The sequence below is a fragment of the Penicillium mononematosum genome (assembly GCF_028829835.1).
Source record: "Penicillium mononematosum strain IBT 11891 chromosome Unknown utg000005l:1.0-9366267.0:1.0-9372171.0, whole genome shotgun sequence".
In the NCBI taxonomy this organism is placed as follows: domain Eukaryota; kingdom Fungi; phylum Ascomycota; class Eurotiomycetes; order Eurotiales; family Aspergillaceae; genus Penicillium; species Penicillium mononematosum.
In genome coordinates this window covers 5,261,901-5,286,835 of record NW_026643275.1, presented here as the reverse complement: position 1 = coordinate 5,286,835, position 24,935 = coordinate 5,261,901, and the positions used below count along the sequence as shown (strand labels likewise).

Genomic DNA, 24,935 nt, shown 5'->3' with positions numbered 1-24,935 from the left:
CCCCTCAGATGTTCCTGGAGAGAGCCCAGACCGCGCGGGGAATGACATCATGCATTTTCCTTGGTATCTTTTGTCAACTCACGTCGACGTGCATGTCTGTTTCTTGTCTGCATTTTGAGCAGTCTTAGATTCAATCAAATGTCTAGAATATAATCTGCCGTTCATAAATACAGGTCATGAAAGTCTATACACGCAATTTCCAATGCCCAATCCTAGCCCTAATTATAATCGTGCAGAACTGAACCGAGCGCCATTATCCTCGTTAGAATCTTGTGGTGCAGAAGTCGGGGCTCGGGCCTGAGGAGGGCTGTAAGGGAAACAAACGTTTTGATAAGTAACACAAACATAGAAGCAAAGGACATTAGGACAATTCTTTACCGCTCAATGTAAGAAGGAATATCCTCGACCTTCATGGTTCCCTCCAAAATACCTGTGCAACGTTAGCTTGGATTCAGCAGTCACATGTAGAAGGGGGTTAAATCTCACGGAAAACAGCAGTGAACAGAGGGAACTCAGCCTCCATGCCCTGGTTCTTCAGGAAGCTGTTGACTTCCATAGCAGTCAGGGTACCCTGCAACTTCTGGCCGTTGAGCTCAGTCTTCTCGATCTCCTCGATAGGCTGGTTGCGCTCAACGCTCAACTTGGCACACCGGAAGTTACGACCACTGCTGGAGCTGGTGATCAAGTCTGCCACACCGGCACTCTCATCGGTGAAGGTGCGGGTGTCAATCGTGGCGCTAAAGAACGCGTCTCCGAACTTGACCATCTCCATCAAACCCACACGCATGATAGCCGCCTTGGCGTTATCACCCCATCCCAGGCCGACAACATAGCCAGCGGCCAGAGCAACAATGTTCTTAAGTGCGCCACTGATAGACACACCGGCAACATCGCTCACAACACGCACGTGGAAGTAAGGGCGGTGGAAGAGGGTCTTCAGCACAGCATGGTCAACAGGAGGGTACTCTGACGGCAAGGCCTGCAACTTGACCTCCGAGATTTGACCCGAGGTGTCCTTGTGTTGGAATTCGACCAAGTTGGTTGTGGAGGAAGAAGGCGAGCGCTGGGGAGTGGGGACCTGGGAGTCCATGTGCGGGGGATCGTAGGCGACGCTGGTCTCGCACCACTTCTCTTGGGCGACCTCATTGGCGATGTTTGCACCAGACAAGGCACCACAATAGATGCCTAGGATTCTGCCAATGGTCTCAGAGAAGAGGTGAATACCTGTACTGTTGACATCCACGCCCTTGATGCAAGAGATGCCACGGGCGTAAGGGAGGATCTTGCCCTTGAGTTGTTCGCAAGTCTTAATGATAAACTGATGGGGCAGGTTGAAGATGAGGATTGTGCTGTCCTTCACTGCATCCTCGAGAGATGGGTTGGCGTGCAGGTTGACTGGCAACTGGATCCCTGGGAGGTACTTGACATTCTCATGGACATTGTTAATCACCTCAGTCAATTTCTGAGGTCCTGTGTTTGAGGCATCGTAGTTCTTAGAAGTCTTCGGAATCTCAACATTTTCCTCGAATACCCACATTTCTACCTTCTCTTCGAAGAGTTCGGGGTGGAAGGACGCATTTTCGGCAACGATCTTAGCGATGGCGCAGCCCCTATTGAATAAGCACACAATTAGCACAAATCTACCTTTTAGAAATTGATCTCTTCTTACCAGTTACCGGAGCCCACCACGGTGACCTTGTGCTTGCGCTGATAAGGAGCGATAGAACCCATGGTGTGTGTAGAAGAGACAATTGATCTGCGGGAAAGTGGTCCGGAGAAGGTGGGTTTAAAAGGTAAAGGAGAAGTCGGCGGGGGCAAACGGGGTGGAATAATGAATCGGGTCTGGAACCCGGTGGCTGACCGAGGTCGAGATACGGTGATAGAGGTGAAAGGAACGTAGATCCGACGTAGATTGAGACGTATATCCATAAAAGTTATCGTGTCGGGTCCCCAATAAATTTCAGCCTTTTCGGGATTGCCTTCTGATCACGTCTGATGTCACCGGAAAGCCGTCGAAATTCGGAGAGGCAATTTAGCGCACGATAACTTGATAACGTCAGTCACGGTCTTTTTGTTTTATCTTTTTTCTCTCTTTTCGTTGTGCCCTTGACACATACATGGACTAATTGTGTGGAAGAGCCAAACAGCGTTGAGTTCCTGAAAAAAAACAGTGGGGAGAGTGGATGCAGGCGGTGAACAATTGGAGACGGGGTTTCGCTTTTCCCGTAGCAATTTCGTCTCTCTGTTGCTCCCCGCTGTAGATCTCACATGCGAACATGGTAAGCTGCATTATTACATATCTTGTTTCCACTTTCAGCCGGTTAATTATCGTTCTACCTTTACAGGCCCCAATCCGCAAGACAATGACGAAATCTGCCCCGGGTAGAGGCGCGATAGCCAAACCCAGTGTCTTTGGTGACGAATTTCGCACGAGCAAGAGAGATAAGCGTCAGATCAAGCATGCTGCCCTCGTGTCGAAGATTGAGAAAAATTCTCAGAAGACTCCTAAGCGTCGACGAGCATCAAAAAAACTTGTCACCAACCTCGAATCTTTAGCCGATGCCTTGCCCGAGGCTGAAGAATCCAACGATGCCGCCAGTCAAGTGAATGTCATCAAGCAGAAGACCCTGAGACACAAGCCAGGTGCCTTGAAGCGCCGGGAGAAACTGGAGAAACTGGAGCGAGACCGCTTCAACAAGAACCTGGTTGAGATGTCCAACATCACATCAGCCCCGGCTGCCAACAATGGCGAGGCGAGCAACGAGTCGAACCCGACGGCCGGTCGGTGGTCAGCCCTCCGTAACTTCATCTCACAGACGATGGAACAGCAGCCTGTGTTCAAGACGAATAAATAAGGTGCCCGGGCAAAAATAAAAAATTCCTCGGTCAGTGACCGAGCCACCGCCGTGGTTGCTGTTAGCCGTAATATCTGTCTAACAAGTGAACTCCGGCAATGACGTGGAATGAGTACCCAAAGCTCTTCCTAAAAGTTGAGTCTAGGCGAATACACTGAGTCTACTGCGCTCAAACAAGACATGATCGAACCACTTGCTTCCATTCGATCTGAACCGTGAAATCCAGACCCGGTTCTAAGCAGGTCTTGACGTTCAAATATTCCTATATCTCTAGGGGATAAAACGCCTTCTGGGACCACAGACGCCATCGAGCAACCTTCGACATTAGAGACCAAATAACCAAATACCCATCATTGTCATGAAAGAGCTTCATCTATCTCATGAGACTATTTTAAATATCTTCACACGTAAGAAAGAATAGGGGATGTATTCCGTGGGACCGCCAATGGCTATGGAGTATTCGTGCGCACAAATACTCAGCCATGACTTTATTCAAGAGCTCGCACGAGAACTGGAGTTTGATCAGGGTGCTTACCGGCATACGGCAAACCTCAACAATGGTAATGATGTTGACATCTCCGTAGATAGAAGCACCAAGTGCCGGCACCCTCCGCCTACGCTGTCTCATGGGCCCTACCGGTGAGACATTGTGGTCGTGAGGGTTGGGGAGAGGAAGAAGAAAGAAGAAGAGAAGAGGAAGAAAGGTGGGAGGGGTCTTTTATACCCCCAACAACACACGTACCTTCTCAAAACGGACACTTGCCCTTTGCCCTTGCCCTCCCTACACAGGGCTACTTAGGCAGTCAGTATTGTTGTCTGCATAGCAGAGCTCTACGGTGAGACAATGCTATCAATACGCAAAGGTGATATTCATCGAGGAGACAGAGCTGAATTTGCAACAGCTCAAATATTGAAAGATAAGTTTCTAGCCAGCTTATTTTCTTAAGCACATATTTCCGCATAATTCCAATCCTCGCTGCTCAACACCCCCAGGAGATGAATAGTACGTTTCCTCAGATCCCATACCTGCTTGGACATGTAGAGACGGGGATTGTTATCCGCTCAAAATGACTTGTGAGACTCAGGCTCCTACGCATTTGATTACTGAGATAATTGTAACTTCCCGTCGCCCTCAACTGATCGAAACAGGGATTCGACAACTGCGAGAATGATGGATTTAGATGCGCTGTATTTGAGGGTTGTCATGACTCGTATTTTAGGCCTCGAGCACCGAAATATAACTCTCGATTGTCCCTGGTTTATCACCGACATACTATACGGAGTAAACATCCTTCTATTGCAGTTCAATTTATCCGTGAATAGCCGGCCTGTTCATCGGCCCGATGACTCATCAGATAAGATCACCCCGGGGCCTGCGGGGGAGCTATCCGGTATCTGATCCATTGCTCTCCAATCCTCCCGAGGTCCTTCCTTTGCTTCGTGATCCAAGGGCTCTCTATCCGTCTATCATAATCTCTCTGTGATCTACTGGCGTCCAGCAATGCTGTGGCGGCATTTACAGCGTCGCCTGCCGGCCGCCTTGGCTTGTCGTGACATTGCCCGGTATCGGCTTCCTCAATCATACAGCTGGTCAACACGCAAACTGTCCAGCTCCTCCACCACATTTCCGACGTTGTCTCAATTCAACCGGTCAGAATTTACATCCCAGCCATTTACTGGTAGCTATGAAACTGGAGTCCCTACTCCCGGACCATTAGGATCAACCCCGGCCTTTGGCGCCCCCCCGCATCACACCGAAGGTCTTAAAGCAATATCTCGATCAATATGTCGTCGGTCAGGATCGCGCGAAGAAAGTGCTCAGTGTCGCCGTGTACAATCACTACCAGCGCGTGCAAGAGTTGGTGCGCCGTGAGGAAGAAGCAGCCGAGGCTCTCGTGAAGCGTCAGCGGAGGGAAGCACTCGAGACTCATCACTTAGACGGTATATCATCTATTGATTTTTGATGTTGCCGCTTGTTTTCTAATTTATTTTTCGGTACAACAGATGATATTACAGGTGTGCAGAAGACTACCAGCATACCTCAAAACCCCAGATCCCGCCCAAACACCCCCTTAGAACAAGCAGATTTCGCCGACACGTCGCCGCTACAGCTTGAAAAGTCCAATATTTTGTTACTTGGTCCGTCTGGTGTAGGAAAGACACTTATGGCAAAGACCCTTGCTCGGGTGCTGTCTGTGCCTTTCAGTATTTCCGACTGCACTGTGTTCACCCAGGCCGGTTACATTGGAGAAGACGCTGAAGTGTGTGTTCACCGACTTTTGGCAGCTGCGGACTACAACGTGGAGCAGGCAGAACGTGGAATCATTGTCCTGGACGAGGTAGACAAGATTGCAGCCGCGAAGGTTAGTCATGGCAAAGATGTCGGCGGTGAAGGTGTACAACAAGCGCTCCTGAAGATCATTGAAGGCACAACCGTGCAGGTCCAGGCTAAGCCAGAGAAGAACCCCCGCGCAACTAGTGCCCCGAATAGCTATCCCTCCAACAGTCCCTTGGGGAATGGGTCATTTCAACCCAACAACCCCAACCCGGCCGGCAAGGGAGAAGTGTACAATGTGCGCACGGACAACATTTTGTTCGTGTTCTCTGGTGCCTTCGTCGGACTGCACAAAGCTATCATGGATCGAATATCCCGTGGATCCATAGGCTTCGGTCAGCCCGTTCGGCCCACGTCAAACACCGGTGATTTCCCTGGTTCACCAAATATCTCTACCAACCAGCCACTTCCAATCCTTCCAGGGTCTGAGGAAGAAGCGCTGTATAAGAAGCATCTCCCTTTCTTCTCCTCTGCGTCGCCAGCTGGTTCTGGCGCCGAGCCAACCTATTTCAACGCACTCGACCTATTAACACCCTCAGATCTGCAAAGCTACGGCTTCATCCCAGAGTTGATCGGCAGGATTCCTGTCACCGCCGCTCTCTCTGCCCTCTCTCAACCCTTACTTATGCGCATCCTAACCGAACCCCGCAACTCCCTTCTAGCCCAATACACGACCCTATTCTCCCTCTCGGGTATCGAGCTGCGCTTCACCACACCGGCACTCCACAAAGTCGCCGGTAATGCCTTCACAATGGGCACCGGCGCACGCGCGCTGCGAACTGAGATGGAGACCATTCTAAGTGACGCCATGTTCGAAGCGCCCGGCTCGAGTGTGAAATTCGTTCTCGTGACCGAGGCTGTAGCCGACCGCAAGGAACAGCCCATCTACCTTGCCCGTGGACAGGGTGGACGTTTTCATGCTATGATTTCTGCCGAGGAAAGCCAGTGGGAAGCAAAAACTCGCAGGGAAAAGAAAGACCAGGATCAAAAGAGTAAAAGGCAAGATGATGCGGATGGCTCCAATGGGTTGAACTTCCAGGAATACCAGAATCGAGCGACTGGTTAAGTGTAAATAAATGGTATGCTTTCATTTCTCGTCTCATTCCCGGTGTCTACCTATATCTTTCCGGGTGTTTTCTTCTCATCCCAGTTACATTCGCGGCAATTAGCGTGCAGGTTAGCAAAACTATCCTTTTGAAAACCACGAACGTTCGTATGATAGGTCTTCCATGACTGATCAAGCATTAAGTCTCAATTTTGAATGCAGTTGGACAAAACTAGTATGCATTGCTACAAGCTACCTAGGTAGACTCTCACAGATAGTGACTAAACCAATTTCGATTCATTTCACATAATACATACAAGAACAGATCGACCGGGGTATCATAAAAGATTATGCAAAAAGGAGAACATGCGTATGTGCGCGTAACCTGCTCTGGCCGGAACTTCGCAAGGATCACTACTTGTAGGGAGCAGGGTACTTGTTCGTGCCGTTACCATTTGGACTGCCTGTGAAGGTAGACTGGACAGAGGCGTTGGAGTTGTAAGATGCCCAATTAGGCGTCTGGGGTGTGGTCGCGGTCATCGGGGTGGTTGCTTGGCTAGTAGAAGACTGTAGCTTGGTACCACCTGACAGGTAGCCCATAAGGCCTGCTGAGTCTATTTTGAACCGTTTGAAGAAATGGGGCGAAACCACCTCGCATGACAGTCATATGGCCCCATTTGTCCCACCGTTGCCCGGTAGAAATACCCAGAGATGTGACAGCGATGAAGTTTCGGAAGCGTGGGATGTTTATCAGTGACCATCCGGCGAAGAATTCGACGAGATGATCTGCATAGCGTTCAACTTTGTCCTTGATCTTGAGTTCGTGGTGCTCGGTGCGAGTACCGTATTCATTAAGGGAGGGTGCAATGACGTTGCTTTTTGAGTTAAGGTGTAGACTAGCTTCATCGAACAAGCCGGTGCGAGCGTCCGTGGCGTTGTTCTTAATGATCAACGTGTGGATGAGCAGCAGGCTACAGTTAGGTTTGTTAACAGCTTGAGCCAAATAGCGGTAAAGGGGTACGACATACAGTTCATGATCTTGCGAGTGCTTCTTATCACTGAGTCTCCTTTCGATCCACTCAAGTATCCCAGGGGGGAGCATCAGCGTCCAAGACCTGCGTTTGTACTTGTTTATATTCCGAATCCATTGGAGAGTGACCGCCACCCCCTTTAGGTCTGTTAACATATCTTCGGTGAGAAGTATGACACCGCCATATGGAAAGATGCATAGGCCGTGGTCACCAGGTGAACAATAACGGGGATCAACTAATTCCAGTGGTCTTTGAATGCGAACAATCCAGAAATTGAACGAGTTGGTAGGAAGCACAGAATTGAGTGGAGGCTGCAACGTATCGTATCCGGCGAATGATTCGTGAAACTGCTCTTAATTAGTTGTTTGACAATTGTGAACGTGTAAATATCGGTCACATACTATGGCCACGCCCTGTCTGCTGCTGTGCACAAATCTTGCCCAACCTTCGGGGCTGTCGCTTGTGAAAATGATCTTGTCATAGTATTTCAAAAGTGCCTGCAGAAGCTCCAGGTCCGTTTCCACTTCCTCATTGCCTCGGGGAAAGTGCAAATAGAACATATGTGCCTTCGATAGTTTCCCGCCTTCCTCGATTGTCGCAAGTTCTTCCACGCTGATTTTGTGGGCTTTCATGTACTCGTCAAGCGCCTGAGTTGCTGCTTGAGCCGCTTGACTCGCAAGGTTATCTTGGGGTTGGGGGTTAGCGCAAATTGAATTATCTTTGTGTTGATTTGCAGGCAGAAGGATTTGGGCCGGTGCTGAGGCCAGCGTCTCTCGCGATTGCAAGGATCCACTCATTCTAGTATCATGGTGAAAGTTCGACCGTCTTGCGGGACTGCCAGACCCTAGGCCGTCACTTGTACTAGGGGGGCTCCACGCGCAGTGAAAGCGATGTATTTGGCAAAAGGCCATGCGGTCGTTCACTAGGCTGGCTAGGTCCACTTGCCGCTAGAGCTATAACTGGGGCGAGCATACTGCGAGCAGCAACGAGTAGAGGAACTCCGGATGGCACTTCATCATTAGGATGTGGAAACTTGAATTCCTGTGATCCACGTGACCAAGCAAGCCAGACAACTTGAGGTCCCTTTCTTTGCTCCGTAGGATAGTGAATGGCGATAAGGTCGTCCTTTCGCAGGTCCTCTGCTAGATGAAAGAGGCTTTCGTTGGTGTCGCTGAAGCCCTCGACCCAGCCGGTACACCGTACAGAATTTATCTCCTATGACCAATGTTAGCATTATATGAGAGACGAATCTACGGATCTGATACTGACACTGGATTCACACAACCTTTCGTACTCTCTGACTGTGCATAGGTGCTTAAACCAAAGCTCGACTTGGTGAGTTTTTCGGTTCTTAGCCAACATCAGACATTGCCGAACATCCGGACGGATGCCGCATAGTCTGAAAGCACCGAGGGGTCTCTTGTTGGGTCCGATGAACATGTGGACAAGAATCTCTCCCAAGGCTTTGTTGCACCAGTAATCACCAATGTTGACGCAACCGCGCGCCCGGCCACTACGAACCGGCATTCTTGCAATTTGGGCCGCCATGGAAAGACTGGGTTGAGCAGGTGGTCCAGCCCTGGGTCTGGTGGGAACAAATGCTTGAGCATTGGATGGGTTTCCGTTCAACCCGATTGAGTTTGAAGCTCTTGACGCAAGCGGATAATGACTCGGCGACGGGCTACGAGGCACGTAAGAATCACCCATATCACGGCGAGAAGACCTTGACGGTCGACTGGGGGACGGTGATCGTGACTTTCGGGAGGGTGGTGACCGTCGGGGTGGCGACGACCGCCGAGGCGGCGATGACCATCGAGATGGCGATGGCCGACGAGAAGGTGGTGAGCGTGACCTTCGGGAGGACGGTGACCGACGAGAGGGTGGTGAGCGTCGGGATGGAGATGGCCGCCGAGGTGGTGATGACCATCGAGATGGCGACGGCCGACGTGAGAGCTCTGACGGTCGGTAGGTATCAACCCCAACTGTCTTGTAGGTTGGCTCCGGTCTATAGGTGTCATAGCCTCGGACTGTCTCGCGGCTGTCCTGCGAGCCTCGATTCTCAGTAGGCCTCTCGAGATTGGCCATTGCACGGGGCTTAGTTGGAATGGCTGGTGGGGGAGCAGTAATGGAATCCGAGAGACCAGCAGGTTTCTTTGAAGTAGCCTCAGCACGGGCTCCCGGAAGAACAGCCGGGGGGAAGACTGTGCGAGTAGAGGCCGAAGGACCGGTAGGTGTGTTGGTATTGGCCTGCAATGGGGGACGGGGAGCTGATGACGGCGGAGTAAAGGCAGAGGTTGATCGCCCAGGATTTGTCAAGGGAGCCTCACCTCGCGGGGAGAAAGTAGAGACAGTAGGATCTACACAATCGACCGGCTGGGTGAGGTTGGTCTGTGGAAGGGGCTTTGATTGGGTAGCTGACGAGGAAATAGAGATAGTTGGGCTTAATTTCGAAGAGTGAGACTCTGGAGGAGCCATGACGGATGAGGGCGCGAGAACGGCAGGCTTCTGTGGCTGTGTCGTAGCTTTATCGTTTGCTTGACCAGCTTTTAGTGGACCGGTCAAGCTGACTGAGTTCTCAGAAGCAGGTTGGTTTGCGGCTTTCGGGGATTTGGGACTTGTCACAGATGGGCCAACGACTGTGGTGGTGGCGCCTATGTTCGTCCTTGGTGGGAATTCAGAAGGTTTCATCAGCTCCATCTGTGACAAATCCGGTGCTCGTTCGCTCCATTTATTTTCACGGTATGCGCGCTTGGTTCCTGGGCCTGTACCAAAAGAAGACAATGCTGGCTTTGCGGCTTGTGGGGGGCTTTCCGGGCGCGCCGGGGGGTTGTGCTTGGCATTAAGTCTCTTTGCGAGTCGCGAATTTGGCTTGTCTAATGTTGTTTCTGCCTGTGAAATCAAGGTTGTTGATCGTGGCGGCTCGTTCCGAGGGGTTTGCGCACTCGATGTATCTGATCTTGGAGGTGCCATTTGTTGCAACGACTGGCGAGCCATAGTTCTTGATGGCGGCGGAGTTTCAGCGGGAACAAATAAGGCCGAAGTGGTGGAATCCACGGATAGACGACTGGGAGCTCTGTGAGATGCAATACCTGCTTCGGGCTCATGCGCATCTATCGTATCGGAATTGGCCAGCCGAGACGATTCAGCCTGAGGGAGGCTTTTCTGTCGTGCCCTTTTGCTCTCGTTTACGCCTTCGGTCTTCTTTTCGCTTTTTTGCCTTCTTCTCCAACAGAGCCATACTCTTCTCCCATGACTTGAGATTAAAGCGAGGCTTAACCTTGCCCTCGGCAATCTGCCTTTTCTTTTTTTCCCAGGCATCTAGGGTCTCTTCCGAAGTAAACATTTCCCTCGGCTCCCAGCTGCACCTGTCCATGCTGTATCCAGTCCACTCGACCAAATACTGAGTAATAAAGACACCCTCGTCATCCTCAGAATCTGGTTCTACGTAGAACCTCCGTTCCGCATGGATGTCATTCACGAGGTACTCCGCTTCCGGGTCGCTTTCTGCGGTAGATGCCAGAGAGTCGACATCACCAATTTCATTTTGATCAGGGACATCGCCCATTTCAGAATGTGATGCCATTGTAGTAGCCTAGCAAATCAAGTCAACAAATGCTTCATTGTGCAGCGTCCAATACGCTATTGCAAGCAAGACAGTACTCGGGATGTTAAGATAGAGCGAGTGCCTACCGTATTTCATGTTCATTGGATATGGTGAATATGAAGGGGGAAAACGCTCGAGGACAATAGCAATAGCAAATGCAAAAGAGCAAGGCGAGCAAGAGCAAGAACAACCTTGGAAGTTGATAGTTACAATTACTGCCCACCGATAAAAGATACCGCCCGCATGCCAAACGCCAACCCACGTGATGCGCTAATCCACAATGGGTGGGCACGATTAAGGAGAGACACTCGGCCCAGGTATCACTGACTATCCCCTGCTGATTCTCTATTACTTCCCGTGTGTGTGCGCTCCCCTGGTTTTCCTTCTGCCTGCTGTGAGCTCAGTACTGACGTATCTGACTTTCACCCTCTCAAGTCTCCAAGTACACCCCCTCAGTCTTCACTTGCCCGCCACGTTTACCTGTACTTTGATACCACCTTTCGAGCTTTACTAGCTCGACCACATTCAAAATGGCTAACGACGAGTATGACGTGAGTTGATTTGGGACGACTAGATCCTCCATATTTCAGAACTATATGCTGACGATGATATCCCCCACAGTTTCTCTTCAAAGGTAACGTCGCCACCTTACGCTGATGCCCGCCCTCGTCTTATCCATCACCCCTTGTTGCCCCTCCGAAAAGATCCCGAGGCTGACCGCGGAGGTATTGTGGAGTGAACAGTGGTGCTTATTGGAGACTCCGGTGTTGGTAAATCTAACCTCTTGAGTCGTTTCACCCGCAACGAGTTCAACCTGGACTCGAAGTCAACGATCGGTGTGGAGTTCGCAACCCGGTCCATTCAAGTCGATTCGAAGACAATCAAGGCACAGATTTGGGATACCGCTGGTCAGGAGCGCTACCGTGCGATTACCTCTGCCTACTACCGTGGCGCTGTCGGCGCCCTCCTCGTTTACGATATTAGCAAGCACCAGACCTACGAGAATGTCAACCGGTGGTTGAAGGAGCTACGGGATCACGCCGATTCTAACATCGTCATCATGCTCGTCGGTAACAAGAGCGATTTGCGCCACCTGCGTGCGGTCCCCACCGAGGAGGCCAAGCAGTTTGCCAGTTCGTTTCCCGACAATTGATTTCATAGTGTGGCGCTGACATTCAGTAGGCGAGAACAACCTTTCATTCATCGAGACCTCTGCTCTTGATGCCAGCAACGTTGAGCTGGCCTTCCAGAACATCCTTACAGGTTGGTTGTCGATTTCATGGAATTTGGCATTGAGTACTAATTTCGTTAGAAATCTACCGCATCGTTTCCAGCAAGGCTCTCGACTCCGGAGAGGGTGGCCAGCAGGTTCTCGACCGCCGTCCCGTTATCGACCCCAGCAAGCAAGACAGCGAGCAGAAGCAGGGCTGCTGCTAAATTACCCTTTCGTAGGGACGATGCACCGACTGCCACGACTCTTCTTTTGTGATGTGACATTGAGATGGTCTTTATCTGTGTTGGAGTCTGAAATTCGACGGCTACAAAGATGATACACAGGCGAGATCTGCTAGAGAAGCCACACGGGAAGATAGGGGTTACCGGACTTGATGGTATCAGCTGCCGGATTCCCCTTTGGTCCTTTTCTCTTGTTCGTTTTTTTTCCCGTGGTCCTCAACGAAATTGATCCCCTTTTTTTTCTGTTCGCCCAACGGGTGTGATATGTTTCTACGATGGTGAACACAGCTTGGTTGGGCGTCTAACATTGCGGCTGCGTGGCTTTTGTATGAAAATTCTCAAATTCGTATATTCATTCCACCCATTTAGTAGAACTGTACAATGTAGTCGTGCAATGCCAACAAGAAAAAGTGTCAATGCCTCATGCCATGAGGGAAAAGGGTCCACGTGCTCCACAAGGTAATTTACTTCTCTGGTCTAGCCTGTTATGGCGAACTGGATAACTAGCGTCTGTCCACGGGTGTCCACCCATAGACGGTGTTTGCTAGGAGAGTAAATCGTTATATACGATTTGCAGCGCCGACAGGGCCTCGATATTTCGAGTATTTGCGTGAGTTCATATAAAAATTTACCCATATGGTATGTATGTTGTACAGCAAGAAAAACTAGAAGTCCATGCACATGTATGTATTTCGATAAATTCAAAAAGTCGACAAGCACAAATCTAGCCTAGGACAATGCCCATGTCACGGTCAGCCACTGCAGATCGCAATTCTCCAACCTCGAGCCCACGTTCATTCATAACATATTCCAACGTGTCACCAAACGTTTCGCCGTTGTTGCGAAACCATTCCCCTAGAGACCAGACGTACTCCTCTACCTGTTCCTTCAGCAAAGCATGGTCGCGCAGCCATAAAATTTGGCCAGGATCGAGCTTCAGCATGTCCTGCATAATATAGTAATGCGGGATCTCGTCACCCCAACCTTCATAGCCTGGGTCATGGGAGAGGTCATTGCGAAACCGAGACCGGTATTTGGCTGGCGATTCGGCGTAATTACTCGGATGCGCCGTATGGAAGTATCGTTGGATCGAGGCAGCAGGGTCTTTCTGAACCAAGGTGTGACCTTGAGAAGACAGAGAAATAGTTGAAAGTGGAGGATAATTGAGGTGGATATTGAACGAGAGTTGCTGGCTGCTGTCTGGATAACGCTTGCGGAATTTGCGTTGGATAGTCCCATTACTAGGACATATGTGATTCTGGACAATATCACACATGACAAGGCGCAAATCCTCAATCTCGGCCAGCTCTTGGGTGGACCAGTTGTGAAGCAACTGAGCGCGCTCCAACACCACATGGCGAAGACTACGAGAATAGCGATCATAAACATGAGAATGGAATGCACTGTGATACAGCCATAGTCGGTATACTGCGCGGCGCAGCCGGAATCGCTCTTCGTCGGTGAGCAAGCGACGATTCTCAAAATCTATCTTCCACTTCTTAAATGGGTAGATCGTCTCCCATTTTCGCGCTACCATACCCAGCTGAATGACTTGTTTCAGAAGGAAATCAGACATAGGGGGATGTCGGATGAGATGAGCAGGCTGGCTTTCATTTTGCGTCACAACTTGAATGACATCGACGAAGGGACCAAATTCGGTCTCCGCGGCACTGGCTAAGATATGCAGTTTGCATGTTGAGTTGAGGACGCGGTGCAATCGGCGGCAGATGACTGATAGATTCAAGACATCGGAGACTGAGTCGCATGATCGAAATATATGGAGCAGCAGCTCCGTTGCAAGATGATCAATTCGCATGATGGAAAGATCTATAGGGTTGCTGTAAAGAATAACATCATTAGAAGGACTCATAGAGTGTCAATTTGCGATGACTTACTTGATGAGGGGTTGTTATTTGTATCAGGTAATTCGAAATAAGATAACTGGTTTCCGAGGATTTGTAAATGAACTGATTTAGACAGTGTTGTCACGAATTGAAGCGAGCAGCAACTCGTGGACTTGTCGCGCGTACGGTGTCCCTATTGGATGTAGACCCCGCCGTTGGGGATAACAGAAGGAAGAGATAGCATGGGGTCAGAAGTAAACATATTGGAAGAGCAAGCGCCTTGTAGCCATGTAGGGCTAGCCAACGAAACAGATGCCATGATAGATGGTGTCAGGAGGCAAAGACAGACTTGGGCTCGAGCGATGGCGTCGAGGCCAGGGCTTTATATGGCGCTTAGCTAATGTTGCCCCTTGCGTCCCGAGGTCCATCCATGGGACCAACCTGCCTGTTATTCTGAAGAAAAAGCTGTTTGGATGGCAATGAAATAGGCAAAAGCAAAGAACAGATAAAAAATAATCAACTTTTGAAATTAACCAGGATGAGACTTTGCCCCGACGCCTTAACGGACCATGATGAAACCGTCGCATCAAATATACACATGTAGTCGAAACATCATCCCGAGGGATATCAAGTCTAGAAATAGCACGACGAAACAAAAACACAAACCCCTTATGCAAAGAGCTTCCTTGTATCCAACGCATCCACCTTCCGCACAGAGTTCTCGGACAGTCCCAGATCGGAGCGCTTGGCCACCCGATCAGTCTGGCCGTCTCGGCGCTGGGAGTAACGGCCAGCCTTGCCCCGTCGGATGTCGCTACGGACTTGGTTGGGGCTGACGTACTCCTTGTTCTCGTAGATGACGGGTCCACCAAAGCTGCCTTCCAGAATGACAATGGGGGTCAGAACGAAACGGGGGCCAATCTCGACCAGAGAAACCTCGGGCAGGCTGTTGTCCTTGCCCTTCGGTACGGGCTTGATAGTCTCATCGCCGTCCTTCTTCTTGCCAGCCTCAGACTCACGGATCTCATAGACGCGAATCCAGATCTTGCCGTCCACTCCAAAGATACCAATGATGCGGTCGATGAATGGCTTCATGCCTCTGACACCACGCTTGGGCACACAGAAAACTCCGCGCAGCATCTCCCGAACGAGCGCACGGTACTCACTGCCAGGAGTGCCCATATCCGGGCCTTGCTCGTCGAAGGAGCGATCGAACACGACCAAGCCGCGGCCGCCCTTCAGGCAATTCCCTGCGAATCCAGCGCCGAGCTCACCCATTGTGTGCAAGTTGTTGAGATGGAACTTAATAGTGGGGCCATTAGGGGGGCGTGAAAGCCAGAGATAAAGATCCTGGCCGTTCTTCTTGGCCTCGAGGAAGAAGATAACGTTGCAGGAATGCAGATCGGCAAGAGAGTTCAGGAGGAGGTTGTATCCAGCAGCCTTCTTTTTCGTGTCGAGCTTAGTCTCTTTGTGGGCATGGGGAAGAAGGCCGCAGATATCGGACATGAGGTGTCGGTGGCTAGAGAACGCAAATTGTCAGATCAGTAAACCCATGCAACATATCTCAAGGCGCAATATTCATACCGGAAGGAAGCGCCTCTGGAGGTCAAGATAAGTACTCGGGTCTTGGGCATAAATCCAGAAGCAAGCTGCTTCTTCACAACCTCAGCCGCCTCACCATCGTCGGAGTCTTCCTCTTCGCTATCGGTGGTGTCGTCCTCCGCATTGAGGAGCTCCTCCATCTCCATGTCCTCGTCGGACACATCCTCAGTGGGCTGCCTAGCCGCCTTCTTTGAGACACTCTTGTAAACTGATGCCATGGTGACTGTTGATTGTGTCAAAATGGAATTGAAATTGAACGTGTAAAAAAAGGCCGCGATCAAAAGGTTGATGGCAGAATATTTTTTGTTTCCCACCGCCCTTGACCTTGTTGTATCACGTGCCAAGTGGGCTGCTGATTTATTTGCTGCTCTTTACCGCCCTTCCTTCCTGCCAAACATTTCCATTGTGCAAGTGCTTGTTGGTGTTGTTGGTGTTTCCATAGACCAGCTTGCTTTATGATTTTGGAAAATGTGAACTACAGCATATGTATTCTTTCATACTTACCCTCTTAGGATCTATATGCCTAATGTCATTTCAAAAGATAGACCGATGTTCAACAGACCAGAAAAGTCTTTCATTGTGTCGAAATATACGTTTCATTCTATGCACATTAACTAAATTGACCCGACAAGAGAGCATTAAACCATTTTAGATTACAGCTATTTTGATTTTAATCTCAACAATTTAGAGATCCGGACAGAATTCGGCCGAGGAAAGGGTGAGTCAATATCACGGAACGTTCAACGCTCTTTGCAGGTCTGTAAAGCCCTCTTGGGTGACCTTCAAGCCGGCAATCAGATTTGCAAACTCCAATTTCTTTCGGAAACCCCAATCCCGACCCCGATAAATAAGGCCGTATAGCAAGCCAGCATTAAATGTATCCCCAGCTCCGATGGTGCTATAGACTGTCAGTATGGCCTAACTGGTGCTGTTGTTGTACATTGGAAAGCTCAAAACTCACTCGACGACTCCCACTTCTTCAGTATGCGCCGGGACATGAGCAAAGTTGCCAGTTTCTGGTTCAAGTGCTGCAGCCCCGTCAGAACCCCAAGTACAGCACAGCAAGGATCTGTGAACCGTAGATTAGATTATTGCTCTGAGGACTTGGACAGTAAAGCCTACGCTCGGCTTGTCTTCAATGATTGATCCCGCAAGCAATCCTCAGCGGATGTATATCCGTTGCTCTGCTCAGCTATTAGATATGCCTAGAAAAGCCGAAAATAAAATCTCACCTGTGCCCAGCCCTTCGAGTAGATAACAACGTCTGCCACGTCTGCAAGCTCCTGCAAGCCTGGCCTGCCCGGTTTTTCCACCTCAACACTGATTTCCGCCCTGGAAAGTTCTCCCGAAGATAACGAATACATTCCAATGTTACCTCTGGTGCACGGCCCTGGGTTCAAGTTAGCGTGATTCATGACCAGCTGAGCACCTCGCCAATATTTAATGCACCTCAAAGTGAAACCAGGGTCGATCAGTTACCGCACGCAGGGGATCAACAGCAGTTGCGAACTCTGTGCGAGTCATTTCAGGCAGCTCGTTATAATTGACGATCGTCCTACTACCGGTGGCCTGGCTTGTAATAATGTAACTAGAAGCTGGCTCACTGAACCTCTCTCGGTAAATGCAACTATCTAGCCGAACCATATTCCCTAAGCTTGATTGGATTTGTTGACATGGTACTGAGCTTTTGGAGGGAAGGACAGCAATGAGATTCAGTGATGATTCGGCACTCGACGGCCCGTATTGTAACAATTGTCCTAGAACTTCGAGGGTGTTTGGGCAGTTTCCACCGCGCCGGCGACTGATTCTGGATGCACGAAGCTTCTCATCTTCACCAGGGTAATATGGGGCCCTAGTCGAAGCATGTGAGTACCACTCTCCAGACGGAAGCCACTTCAAGATACGGAAAGAACTCACGTTAGAATTGTGTCAAGGTAACATGCCCCTATAGCTACTAAAGTCATAATCACGATTTTGATAAGAATATATTTCCGTTTTCCTTGGAAGGAGGAGCTAGCAACCCGTTTGGCTCGTTTATTTAATCAGTGTCGTTGGTCGAGTCGAGGATACCGGCGGCTTTCCAAAGTTAGGTCCACCCGTGGACGCCCGCCACCTGCAGGTGCCCTCCCAGGCCCGGCTGGAGGGTGAATTAGTCAGCGTTTTGTTAACCCGTGGACCCGTCCACGGGTGGACCTCCAGGGTTGTCTACGGGTGGGCCGGGGCCGTGCCTAGGTAGACCAAAGGTTTCAAGGTTGGAACTTTTCCTACATATGTAGCTTGGCCATAGGTACATACAATGTGTGTTTCTCTTAGAATCAAGAACCATTTTGCAGTTTTATAGTACCACACATGGTCCACAATGAGTCATTATACTTCACGACCTCGGGAAGTATCTACAGCTATATAGTGTTTTATGCAGTCTCCAGATCGGACTTCTAGTCATATATCACCTTATTCTCACTAAGAAGATTCGTCCCTCGATATGGCCAGTTGAGTTGGACTAGGGTACTAAGCATCACGTGGCCAATATATACCACAGTGTACTTCAATACAACGACCTGAGCATTTGCTTCCAAGAGCTTTGTCCTCGCATGCTTTCTAAGAAGTCACAAGGAAAGAGGCTTATATTTACACCCCTTTGTTTGACTATTTAACTATAAATACCAATATTCATTGATAGGTACTACTTGAAGCATAAGTATAAAGAAGCAGGCGGGATATTGCAGCATGAAATTGGGTTTGAAGAAGGCAAACCAGATTGATAGACCAGGAGGCATGCAATTCGTACATATCTTATTGTCTCTTACACTTTCAAAGTACAAAGCAAGCATTGATGTGGCCGGCAAACACTTGTATATCCCAATGATTCTTTTTCATTCTATACCAGTTATATAATCGATATGAACTACCTACCTAGATGAATCCTCCCACTGTCCTCATAATTCTATCTTTATCATTCTACAACTGAGACCCATTTTCCCACCATGGGCCAGCGGAACAAGGTGTTAGAGACAGACACTCCTACTGCAAAATTTCTCTACACAATCATCAAGCAATTGGATCTGAAGTCGGTCAGTTTATTGCCCAACCTTTCAACTGAAGATCGATCTAATCTTAATTGAACATAGGTTGATTGGAATAAGGTCGCTTCTGAAGTTGAAGTCTCCAATGGTCACGCTGCTCGTATGCGGTATTCCCGTTTCCGACAACAGATGGAAGGAACCACAGGGGCAAGCAAACCAAAGCGAAAGAGCAAGAAGGGAAAGACCATGGAACCCCCTGCTGAGATGCAATGCATATTCCCAATGGCTCCACCATTCATGATGCCCATGGAATCGACAGATTCTTCTCTTCCGGGCAATCCCTTCGTAAAGTGCGAACCGGGCACTCAGGGCAACACGAACATCCAGAGCTTTATGCAACATTCCCCGCAGTTGATGTTGGACAGCACCGAAGGACAGTATTATTTTCCTCAGGATTTTGCTTCGACACAATTCCAGCTGGCGTCAAACATACCATCTGGAATACCATCGCCCAGCCCCGGAACATCATTGTCCTTCATGCATGAAAATCCATACCAGTTCCCAACCGCGTCAACCGGTTACTCTTATTCAACACCAGGCACTCAACCTGTCTTCGATTTTAGGGAGTTTGACCAAATCAACCCTTTCACCAATTATGCCCCAACCATCAACTGGGAACCACGCCCCCCTCCTCGCCAGGAGAGCCCGACTGTAAAAGTCGGAGAGGAAGAAGAAGAAGAAGAAGAAGAACAACAGCACCGGCACCAGCAGCAGCAGCACGAAACCTGCCAGCAAGACCCCGCTGTAACAGTTGAAGAAGAAAAACGGACCGACGAGGGGGTACCGAGTACACAGAACCAGGAAGATGACCATGTTGTTGTCAAAGTTGAAAAGATCCAAGATTGATCAGGTTTTGTTGGAGACTAGAAGGGCTTCGTTCATTTGTTCATCAGCTAGTACCCCCTCGTCATTACCATAGAGTTTGCTGATTTAGTTTCTGCGTTCGTTCTTTCTTGCTTGCCAAAGTTAAGCGTGATATTTTTATGTTTCCTACAAGTATTGGGGATTCCCATGTTCGATTGGCGCCGCCGGGAATTCGAGGATCGATATAAGATCAAGTCTTGAGCAAGAACATGTTATTTCCAAGTTCATTAGCAATTTTCCGTCCCTTTTACCATAGATAGCCACACAAACGACCTAGGATTTATCAACTCATTGGATATGATATAAACATTTATATGTTGATCATAACTGGTGTATCGTTAAAGGCATGCCCTGGTATTGCGCTGTGAGCATGGCTACCTCTGCAAGTTCCGCTCAGGGAACTATAAGAATAGCAAAGCCGGGACTTTTGATGAGTAGTATACCTGAGGTCAACCTCATATCACCACAGCAGCCCTGGAGCCTGCCAGATCGCTGATATAATCGACGTTGAGGTCCACTGGAAAATGCATCAAAGGCATCCAAACTAACCAAACGAGCCAAACGAATTAAAAAGCATTAAACACGTCTCCTGGGGCGATCTGCCCCTTGTCGTTGTGCTCTCCACCCAAAAATTGATTTATCTTCAGAAACATCTACCCTTATTGAAGGCGCCTGGAGATTCCCTTCCGAGATCGCCGAAGCAATGCCTTCTTACAAGAACGACCCTCCGGACCAGGAGTATCTAGACTCGATCAAGAGACATACCGACAAGGAAACCAACAAGGTACGACGCATCGATAACTCCGGTGGGGTTTTGGCTTGAACCAACTGTCAACATGCTAAACTGGATACACAGGTCAATCTTGCGCTCGTGGCCAAGGACTTTGGCTATGCCAGTGGAAAGTCGTTTCAGAAGAAGTATGCCAAGCTCAAGAAAGCACACAACCTGACCAACGGCCATATCTATGGTGATGACAAGGCAAGCCGACCTCTATCCATCCAGATAATATCTAAACTAATTTAATCGAATAGCCAGAGACCTCTTCTACTGAGGCGGCTTCCCCCGAAGTGGCCCAGCCTCCCCCGAAGCCGAAGGAAACCAAGATCCCCGAAGCCGAGAAAAGCGTCATGGATATTGTGAGCGAGCACTTGAAGGCATATTCAGACAAACTTGCCGCCGAGAAGAAGGGCAAAAGCTTGGAGGAGGATAAGAAGAAGAAAAAGCAAGCCTGATCTGCCATGACTCGAGCAAAAGAGGTCTTCGGTGTGCGAGGATTCTGCGATCAAGCTACAGGATAGGTGCCCGGAAGATGATAGCCTCTAGTTCAATATGCGCTTTATTGTAATGGGAGGCATTTCTTGTAGGGGAGTCACTAAGTAGAAGCATTGGAAGCGCAATTATTGATCTCCAGGTCTCTCTGTCTAGTGGCTCCTCTAACCATCAATTTTGTAGTCGGAATTAGCCCGTACCGATGTCACTATCGTCCGATGTGGATAATCGAAATTCATAGTATTCGGTTCTCTAGCTAGATAGTGCTCAACCCAGAAAACAGCAAAGACTGCGTAATGATGAGAACCCAAAGATACCTATCTTCACTCCCAAGCCAATGTATGCCATGGGCTAGATGCGCAAAAAGATCAACACCTCAATGCTGTGGAGAGTGTGAGGACAATGGATCAAGATCCAAGGCGTATCTTTGCTAATCAATGATATCATTTCGGCCTTCGACAATGATGATGGGAATCTCAGCATCATCGGCCGTGACGGACAGCCAGGAAGGGTCTCCAAGAAGTTCGGGATATTTGTCAGAGCGCTCAAACTCTTTGGCATTCTTTACAATGCTGAAGTAGTATTTCCTGCTGCTGATTGTCAGTAATTGCAATAGAACTTGTACCATAGCGGAAGAGCTTACGCAGCCTCGGCTGTCATATTGACGCCGATATCGAGTGACACGTTGTCCCAGTTGATCTGTAATAGCCAGTAACATTAGCGGGTGTATTGGATAGGGAAACGTCGTGAATTTAGGGACATTGTGAGAGACCGAGCTTGAAATCAGGTGTTACGTACCTTGCCCTTCTGGGAGTTCTCCACACAGGTCAGAAGGAAGGCGATGGCCTGCTCCTCGGGCGTATTGACGGAAGTCATTTTTGGTACGATCACACAATAGAATCGGTTGCTGTTCGATGTGGTGACGCATGTGATGATAGAAGCGGAATAGCTGGGATAAGAGAGGAGCGATGGAGGCAAGGACCTGCATTTGTCTGTAGATGAGCCTCAACGCGCGTTACGGTCCCAGGTGACACTTGAGGGCTCCTTCTTAAGGTAACATCACTAGATTTGACTACAGTTTTGGCTAACAGAAAGAATTCTTTGATATTCAAATACAATTAAACAGTGCCATTGCTTAGAGTAACTTCATCAAGCTGTGCGATGAAAGCACCTTGATTGACGTTTGCATAATTTCCAAGCAAACTTGATATTCTTTGTTTTCTAGGAGGAGAGGGAGCATGCGGACTAAGAAATGCTCAAACCAAAAGATTCAATATTCTATTCGTGGCTCTTCGTTGCGTTCCCATAGGGTATCAGGGCAAAGGAATCTCAAGCCAGCCTCAATAGAGCGGCTAACGTAGTAAATTTCATCGAAGAGTAATCAAACAGTAGGATTGAACTTATCAAAGGGGTATCCTATCGAAAAAACACAAAAAGGGCCTGCAAAGTACATATCAAAAAAGGGCAAAAACATGATGCCAAGATCTTGACATAAGTCTAAGAGACATTCGGTTGACAAGCGTTATATGTCCGCCATCACAGATTCCACGATTTTTCGTTTGTATTGTGACAAAGCCTGCTCCTTTTTCTGCATCTGAGCACGGAGTTTTGTGTAACGCTGCTTCCATGTTGCCTCGGAAACAGGATGGCTGGGATCATCATCGTCAGAATCCAGCTCCACCGTCTTATCGTTGTCAATATTCTCTTGGCTCGGACCCATAATCGTGCTTGTGTGGTCAGACGCACCTGTCCCTCCTATAGTAGGATTGACATTTGCGAGCGTTATTTGCATCGAAAATTGGCTTGAAGTCTTGTACTCATGGGAGATGGTATAGTGGACCCCACTGAATGAGTCGTTGGAGGCTGAGGCCCCCCTATTTCCATCGCTGCTTTGAATGACACGTTCGGCCTTGACAACCAGTGGCCCTGGGTTAGTGCCCGTGAATCCGAAATGATGACCAACGCCAAGGTGAAAAGCCAGTAGCAGCGAAGGGTTCCCAAGTTGGAACTGAGAATATAACGAAGACAAATTGATCACCATCGCCGAAGCTAGGGCACCCGCCTCATTGGGACTGAGCGTCCCCGTCCGCCCTGTCAGCCTAGCACGAAGAAGCTCTGCAGAAAGTACATGAACAATGTCATCGATGGAGGGACTTGTAGTAGCGACTTCATTGCCTTGCCCACCGGAGGATGTTCGACTAGCGATACCATTCTTTGGAGTATCTGTGGTGGGATATTGGCGGGAACCATTGGGCTCTTCGGACCCAGGAATGACAGCACCATTCACACCATTAACTACTAGCCTCGGTGGTGTGGCTAGTCGAACCGGTGCCCCTGAATGTTGAGGGACCTGCAATTGAAGTTTATTCGGTCTCCCCTGAGAGATAGACGTCGGAGGCTGATTGTGAGGTGGGGTCTGAAATATTTGGGGCGGATTTCTCTCAAGGGCAAGTGACGGAGGTTGATTATTCGGATTGGGTGCTTGTGATGATTCCCGACTAGGATTGACCTGGAAGGTAGAAAAGGAACCCGACGATGACCCTCTATTTGGTGGCCTTCCCCGGCCTTTCCCAGCGGACAAGCCATTGCTGTTCGGCCAAGCAGATGAAACTGCAGGGCCATGCCGTCTCCTAGAACGGCTCTTTTCACCGGTTGACGGGGTGACTGCCGACCTTGGCTCCGCCGACATGTGAACATCTGATGGTAGATGACTCCGTGGGATGATAGCAGACTGTGGATAATTAGCAGGAGAGGCATCCCGGTCAGGAAGTCTCCAGCGTGTATCTTGACTTGGCTGATCCGGCCCTGAACCATTCGGATATGACGAGGTCGCCGCTGTCCAGGGGTCGTTTGGTTCCATATCATCAGGAAATGCACTGAATGGAATCGCACTCTGTGGGAATGTTACGGAATGGGACTGAAAACTACCCTGCTGTACGACGCCAACAGACGTATCCAACTGGGGCCGCTTGATCGCTCTCTCTTCCTCGATGTACCTATCCTCAACCCTTTTCCTTCCCCGCTTTGGCTTCCATTGTGGCACAAGTGCCCTGAGTGCGAGATCTTCTTCCAATAATACACCATCGCGGGACTCGCTGACGAAAGGACCGGATGGTGGGAGCTGCGTATAGTAAGAATGGGGCAATCCCATGCAATATTCAAAGAAAGCATCGATATGCATAGCACGCATCCACCGCTGGGTGAGATTAGCAAGACGAAATATGGGCTGGAGGGTTGACGGCAGACGTACCTTGAGCCGAACTGTGTACTGCTGCACCTTCTGGGTGCTTTGTTTCTTTTCAATGTCAGGTGGTTCGACACCCAATTCAATTGCTAATTGGATCCATGTCTTCAACTCTTCATTCTGCAGCCGCTTTCGAATGAGCCCGTATAGGGTAAAGATGTTGAAGCTCTTCCCATCACTCCGCGGGAGACACCGAAAGGTCTTTCGCAGATCTGACGTGTCAACTGAGGATGGAACATTAGGATTGCAGTATAAGATGAATGCGACATAGGCATCATCGATCGTCTCGTCAGTGATATCCCGTGAAGGAAGAACTCGGGAATCTGCGTGATCGGCAGGATCTTTCATCGACTGATGGCGATGAGGATCGAATAGTGGTGGAGACATGGATGTCCCGGAGCGATTGGCCGAAGATGGCGGTATAGCAGAACGCATGCCCCTCGGGGAAGACTGTAAGCTCCTGGGGGTTTCTCTTCGCTGTAAAGGTGGCGATTTGTTGATATCTATTTGGCTACGAGCACTCCCCAGGGAGGAAGCACTCTGCAACGTTGATTCCAAGGTCGGAGGATATCGCGCATATTGTTGAATGACCATTTGCGGTCCGCCGAGCTCACCACGGCTCGGGCGATCGGTGGAGTCCATGATAACAGGAAATGATGTTTCCATCTGAAATTTGGCGATTTGGAGCGACAGACCTCTAGAT

General features: G+C 49.4%; 14 protein-coding genes across 14 annotated transcripts; 5 read left to right on the top strand and 9 right to left on the bottom strand.

Annotated features, from left to right (window-relative positions):
• Positions 1–222: 222 nt before the first annotated feature.
• Positions 223–1,731, bottom strand: N7519_010175 (glycerol-3-phosphate dehydrogenase family protein; the record flags this gene model as incomplete). The annotated part of the gene is made up of 4 exons (XM_057296948.1): positions 223–307; positions 379–430; positions 487–1,610; positions 1,670–1,731. The coding sequence occupies 4 exons, from the start codon at positions 1,729–1,731 to the stop codon at positions 223–225; spliced, it is 1,323 nt and encodes a 440-aa protein (XP_057144830.1).
• Positions 1,732–2,276: 545 nt separating this feature from the next.
• On the top strand, positions 2,277–2,855 carry N7519_010174 (FAM207/SLX9 family protein; the record flags this gene model as incomplete). Its single annotated transcript, XM_057296947.1, has 2 exons — positions 2,277–2,279; positions 2,346–2,855. The coding sequence occupies 2 exons, from the start codon at positions 2,277–2,279 to the stop codon at positions 2,853–2,855; spliced, it is 513 nt and encodes a 170-aa protein (XP_057144829.1).
• A 1,501-nt stretch (positions 2,856–4,356) lies between these two features.
• On the top strand, positions 4,357–6,256 carry N7519_010173 (putative ATP-dependent Clp protease; the record flags this gene model as incomplete). Its single annotated transcript, XM_057296946.1, has 3 exons — positions 4,357–4,551; positions 4,574–4,796; positions 4,860–6,256. The coding sequence occupies 3 exons, from the start codon at positions 4,357–4,359 to the stop codon at positions 6,254–6,256; spliced, it is 1,815 nt and encodes a 604-aa protein (XP_057144828.1).
• A 393-nt stretch (positions 6,257–6,649) lies between these two features.
• Positions 6,650–8,063, bottom strand: N7519_010172 (uncharacterized protein; the record flags this gene model as incomplete). The annotated part of the gene is made up of 4 exons (XM_057296945.1): positions 6,650–6,819; positions 6,887–7,206; positions 7,264–7,613; positions 7,668–8,063. 4 exons carry the CDS (start codon positions 8,061–8,063, stop codon positions 6,650–6,652), a joined length of 1,236 nt encoding a protein of 411 aa, XP_057144827.1.
• Positions 8,064–8,891: 828 nt separating this feature from the next.
• N7519_010171 (uncharacterized protein) lies at positions 8,892–10,260 on the bottom strand (the record flags this gene model as incomplete). Its single annotated transcript, XM_057296944.1, has 2 exons — positions 8,892–9,221; positions 9,295–10,260. 2 exons carry the CDS (start codon positions 10,258–10,260, stop codon positions 8,892–8,894), a joined length of 1,296 nt encoding a protein of 431 aa, XP_057144826.1.
• Positions 10,261–10,408: 148 nt separating this feature from the next.
• On the bottom strand, positions 10,409–10,849 carry N7519_010170 (uncharacterized protein; the record flags this gene model as incomplete). Its single annotated transcript, XM_057296943.1, has 1 exon — positions 10,409–10,849. One exon carries the CDS (start codon positions 10,847–10,849, stop codon positions 10,409–10,411), a length of 441 nt encoding a protein of 146 aa, XP_057144825.1.
• A 551-nt stretch (positions 10,850–11,400) lies between these two features.
• Positions 11,401–12,307, top strand: N7519_010169 (Rab family GTPase; the record flags this gene model as incomplete). The annotated part of the gene is made up of 5 exons (XM_057296942.1): positions 11,401–11,421; positions 11,492–11,504; positions 11,614–12,003; positions 12,053–12,133; positions 12,183–12,307. 5 exons carry the CDS (start codon positions 11,401–11,403, stop codon positions 12,305–12,307), a joined length of 630 nt encoding a protein of 209 aa, XP_057144824.1.
• Positions 12,308–13,049: 742 nt separating this feature from the next.
• N7519_010168 (F-box protein) lies at positions 13,050–14,141 on the bottom strand (the record flags this gene model as incomplete). The annotated part of the gene is made up of 1 exon (XM_057296941.1): positions 13,050–14,141. The coding sequence occupies one exon, from the start codon at positions 14,139–14,141 to the stop codon at positions 13,050–13,052; it is 1,092 nt and encodes a 363-aa protein (XP_057144823.1).
• A 697-nt stretch (positions 14,142–14,838) lies between these two features.
• On the bottom strand, positions 14,839–15,989 carry N7519_010167 (ribosome biogenesis protein BRX1; the record flags this gene model as incomplete). Its single annotated transcript, XM_057296940.1, has 2 exons — positions 14,839–15,688; positions 15,754–15,989. 2 exons carry the CDS (start codon positions 15,987–15,989, stop codon positions 14,839–14,841), a joined length of 1,086 nt encoding a protein of 361 aa, XP_057144822.1.
• A 511-nt stretch (positions 15,990–16,500) lies between these two features.
• N7519_010166 (uncharacterized protein) lies at positions 16,501–17,735 on the bottom strand (the record flags this gene model as incomplete). The annotated part of the gene is made up of 6 exons (XM_057296939.1): positions 16,501–16,669; positions 16,733–16,840; positions 16,894–16,955; positions 17,004–17,161; positions 17,256–17,623; positions 17,689–17,735. The coding sequence occupies 6 exons, from the start codon at positions 17,733–17,735 to the stop codon at positions 16,501–16,503; spliced, it is 912 nt and encodes a 303-aa protein (XP_057144821.1).
• A 1,020-nt stretch (positions 17,736–18,755) lies between these two features.
• N7519_010165 (uncharacterized protein) lies at positions 18,756–19,700 on the top strand (the record flags this gene model as incomplete). Its single annotated transcript, XM_057296938.1, has 2 exons — positions 18,756–18,842; positions 18,900–19,700. 2 exons carry the CDS (start codon positions 18,756–18,758, stop codon positions 19,698–19,700), a joined length of 888 nt encoding a protein of 295 aa, XP_057144820.1.
• Positions 19,701–20,421: 721 nt separating this feature from the next.
• N7519_010164 (uncharacterized protein) lies at positions 20,422–20,951 on the top strand (the record flags this gene model as incomplete). Its single annotated transcript, XM_057296937.1, has 3 exons — positions 20,422–20,502; positions 20,575–20,686; positions 20,755–20,951. 3 exons carry the CDS (start codon positions 20,422–20,424, stop codon positions 20,949–20,951), a joined length of 390 nt encoding a protein of 129 aa, XP_057144819.1.
• Positions 20,952–21,418: 467 nt separating this feature from the next.
• N7519_010163 (uncharacterized protein) lies at positions 21,419–21,864 on the bottom strand (the record flags this gene model as incomplete). Its single annotated transcript, XM_057296936.1, has 3 exons — positions 21,419–21,575; positions 21,632–21,687; positions 21,787–21,864. The coding sequence occupies 3 exons, from the start codon at positions 21,862–21,864 to the stop codon at positions 21,419–21,421; spliced, it is 291 nt and encodes a 96-aa protein (XP_057144818.1).
• A 646-nt stretch (positions 21,865–22,510) lies between these two features.
• Positions 22,511–24,898, bottom strand: abp2 (putative ARS binding protein Abp2; the record flags this gene model as incomplete). The annotated part of the gene is made up of 1 exon (XM_057296935.1): positions 22,511–24,898. The coding sequence occupies one exon, from the start codon at positions 24,896–24,898 to the stop codon at positions 22,511–22,513; it is 2,388 nt and encodes a 795-aa protein (XP_057144817.1).
• Positions 24,899–24,935: the final 37 nt, after the last annotated feature.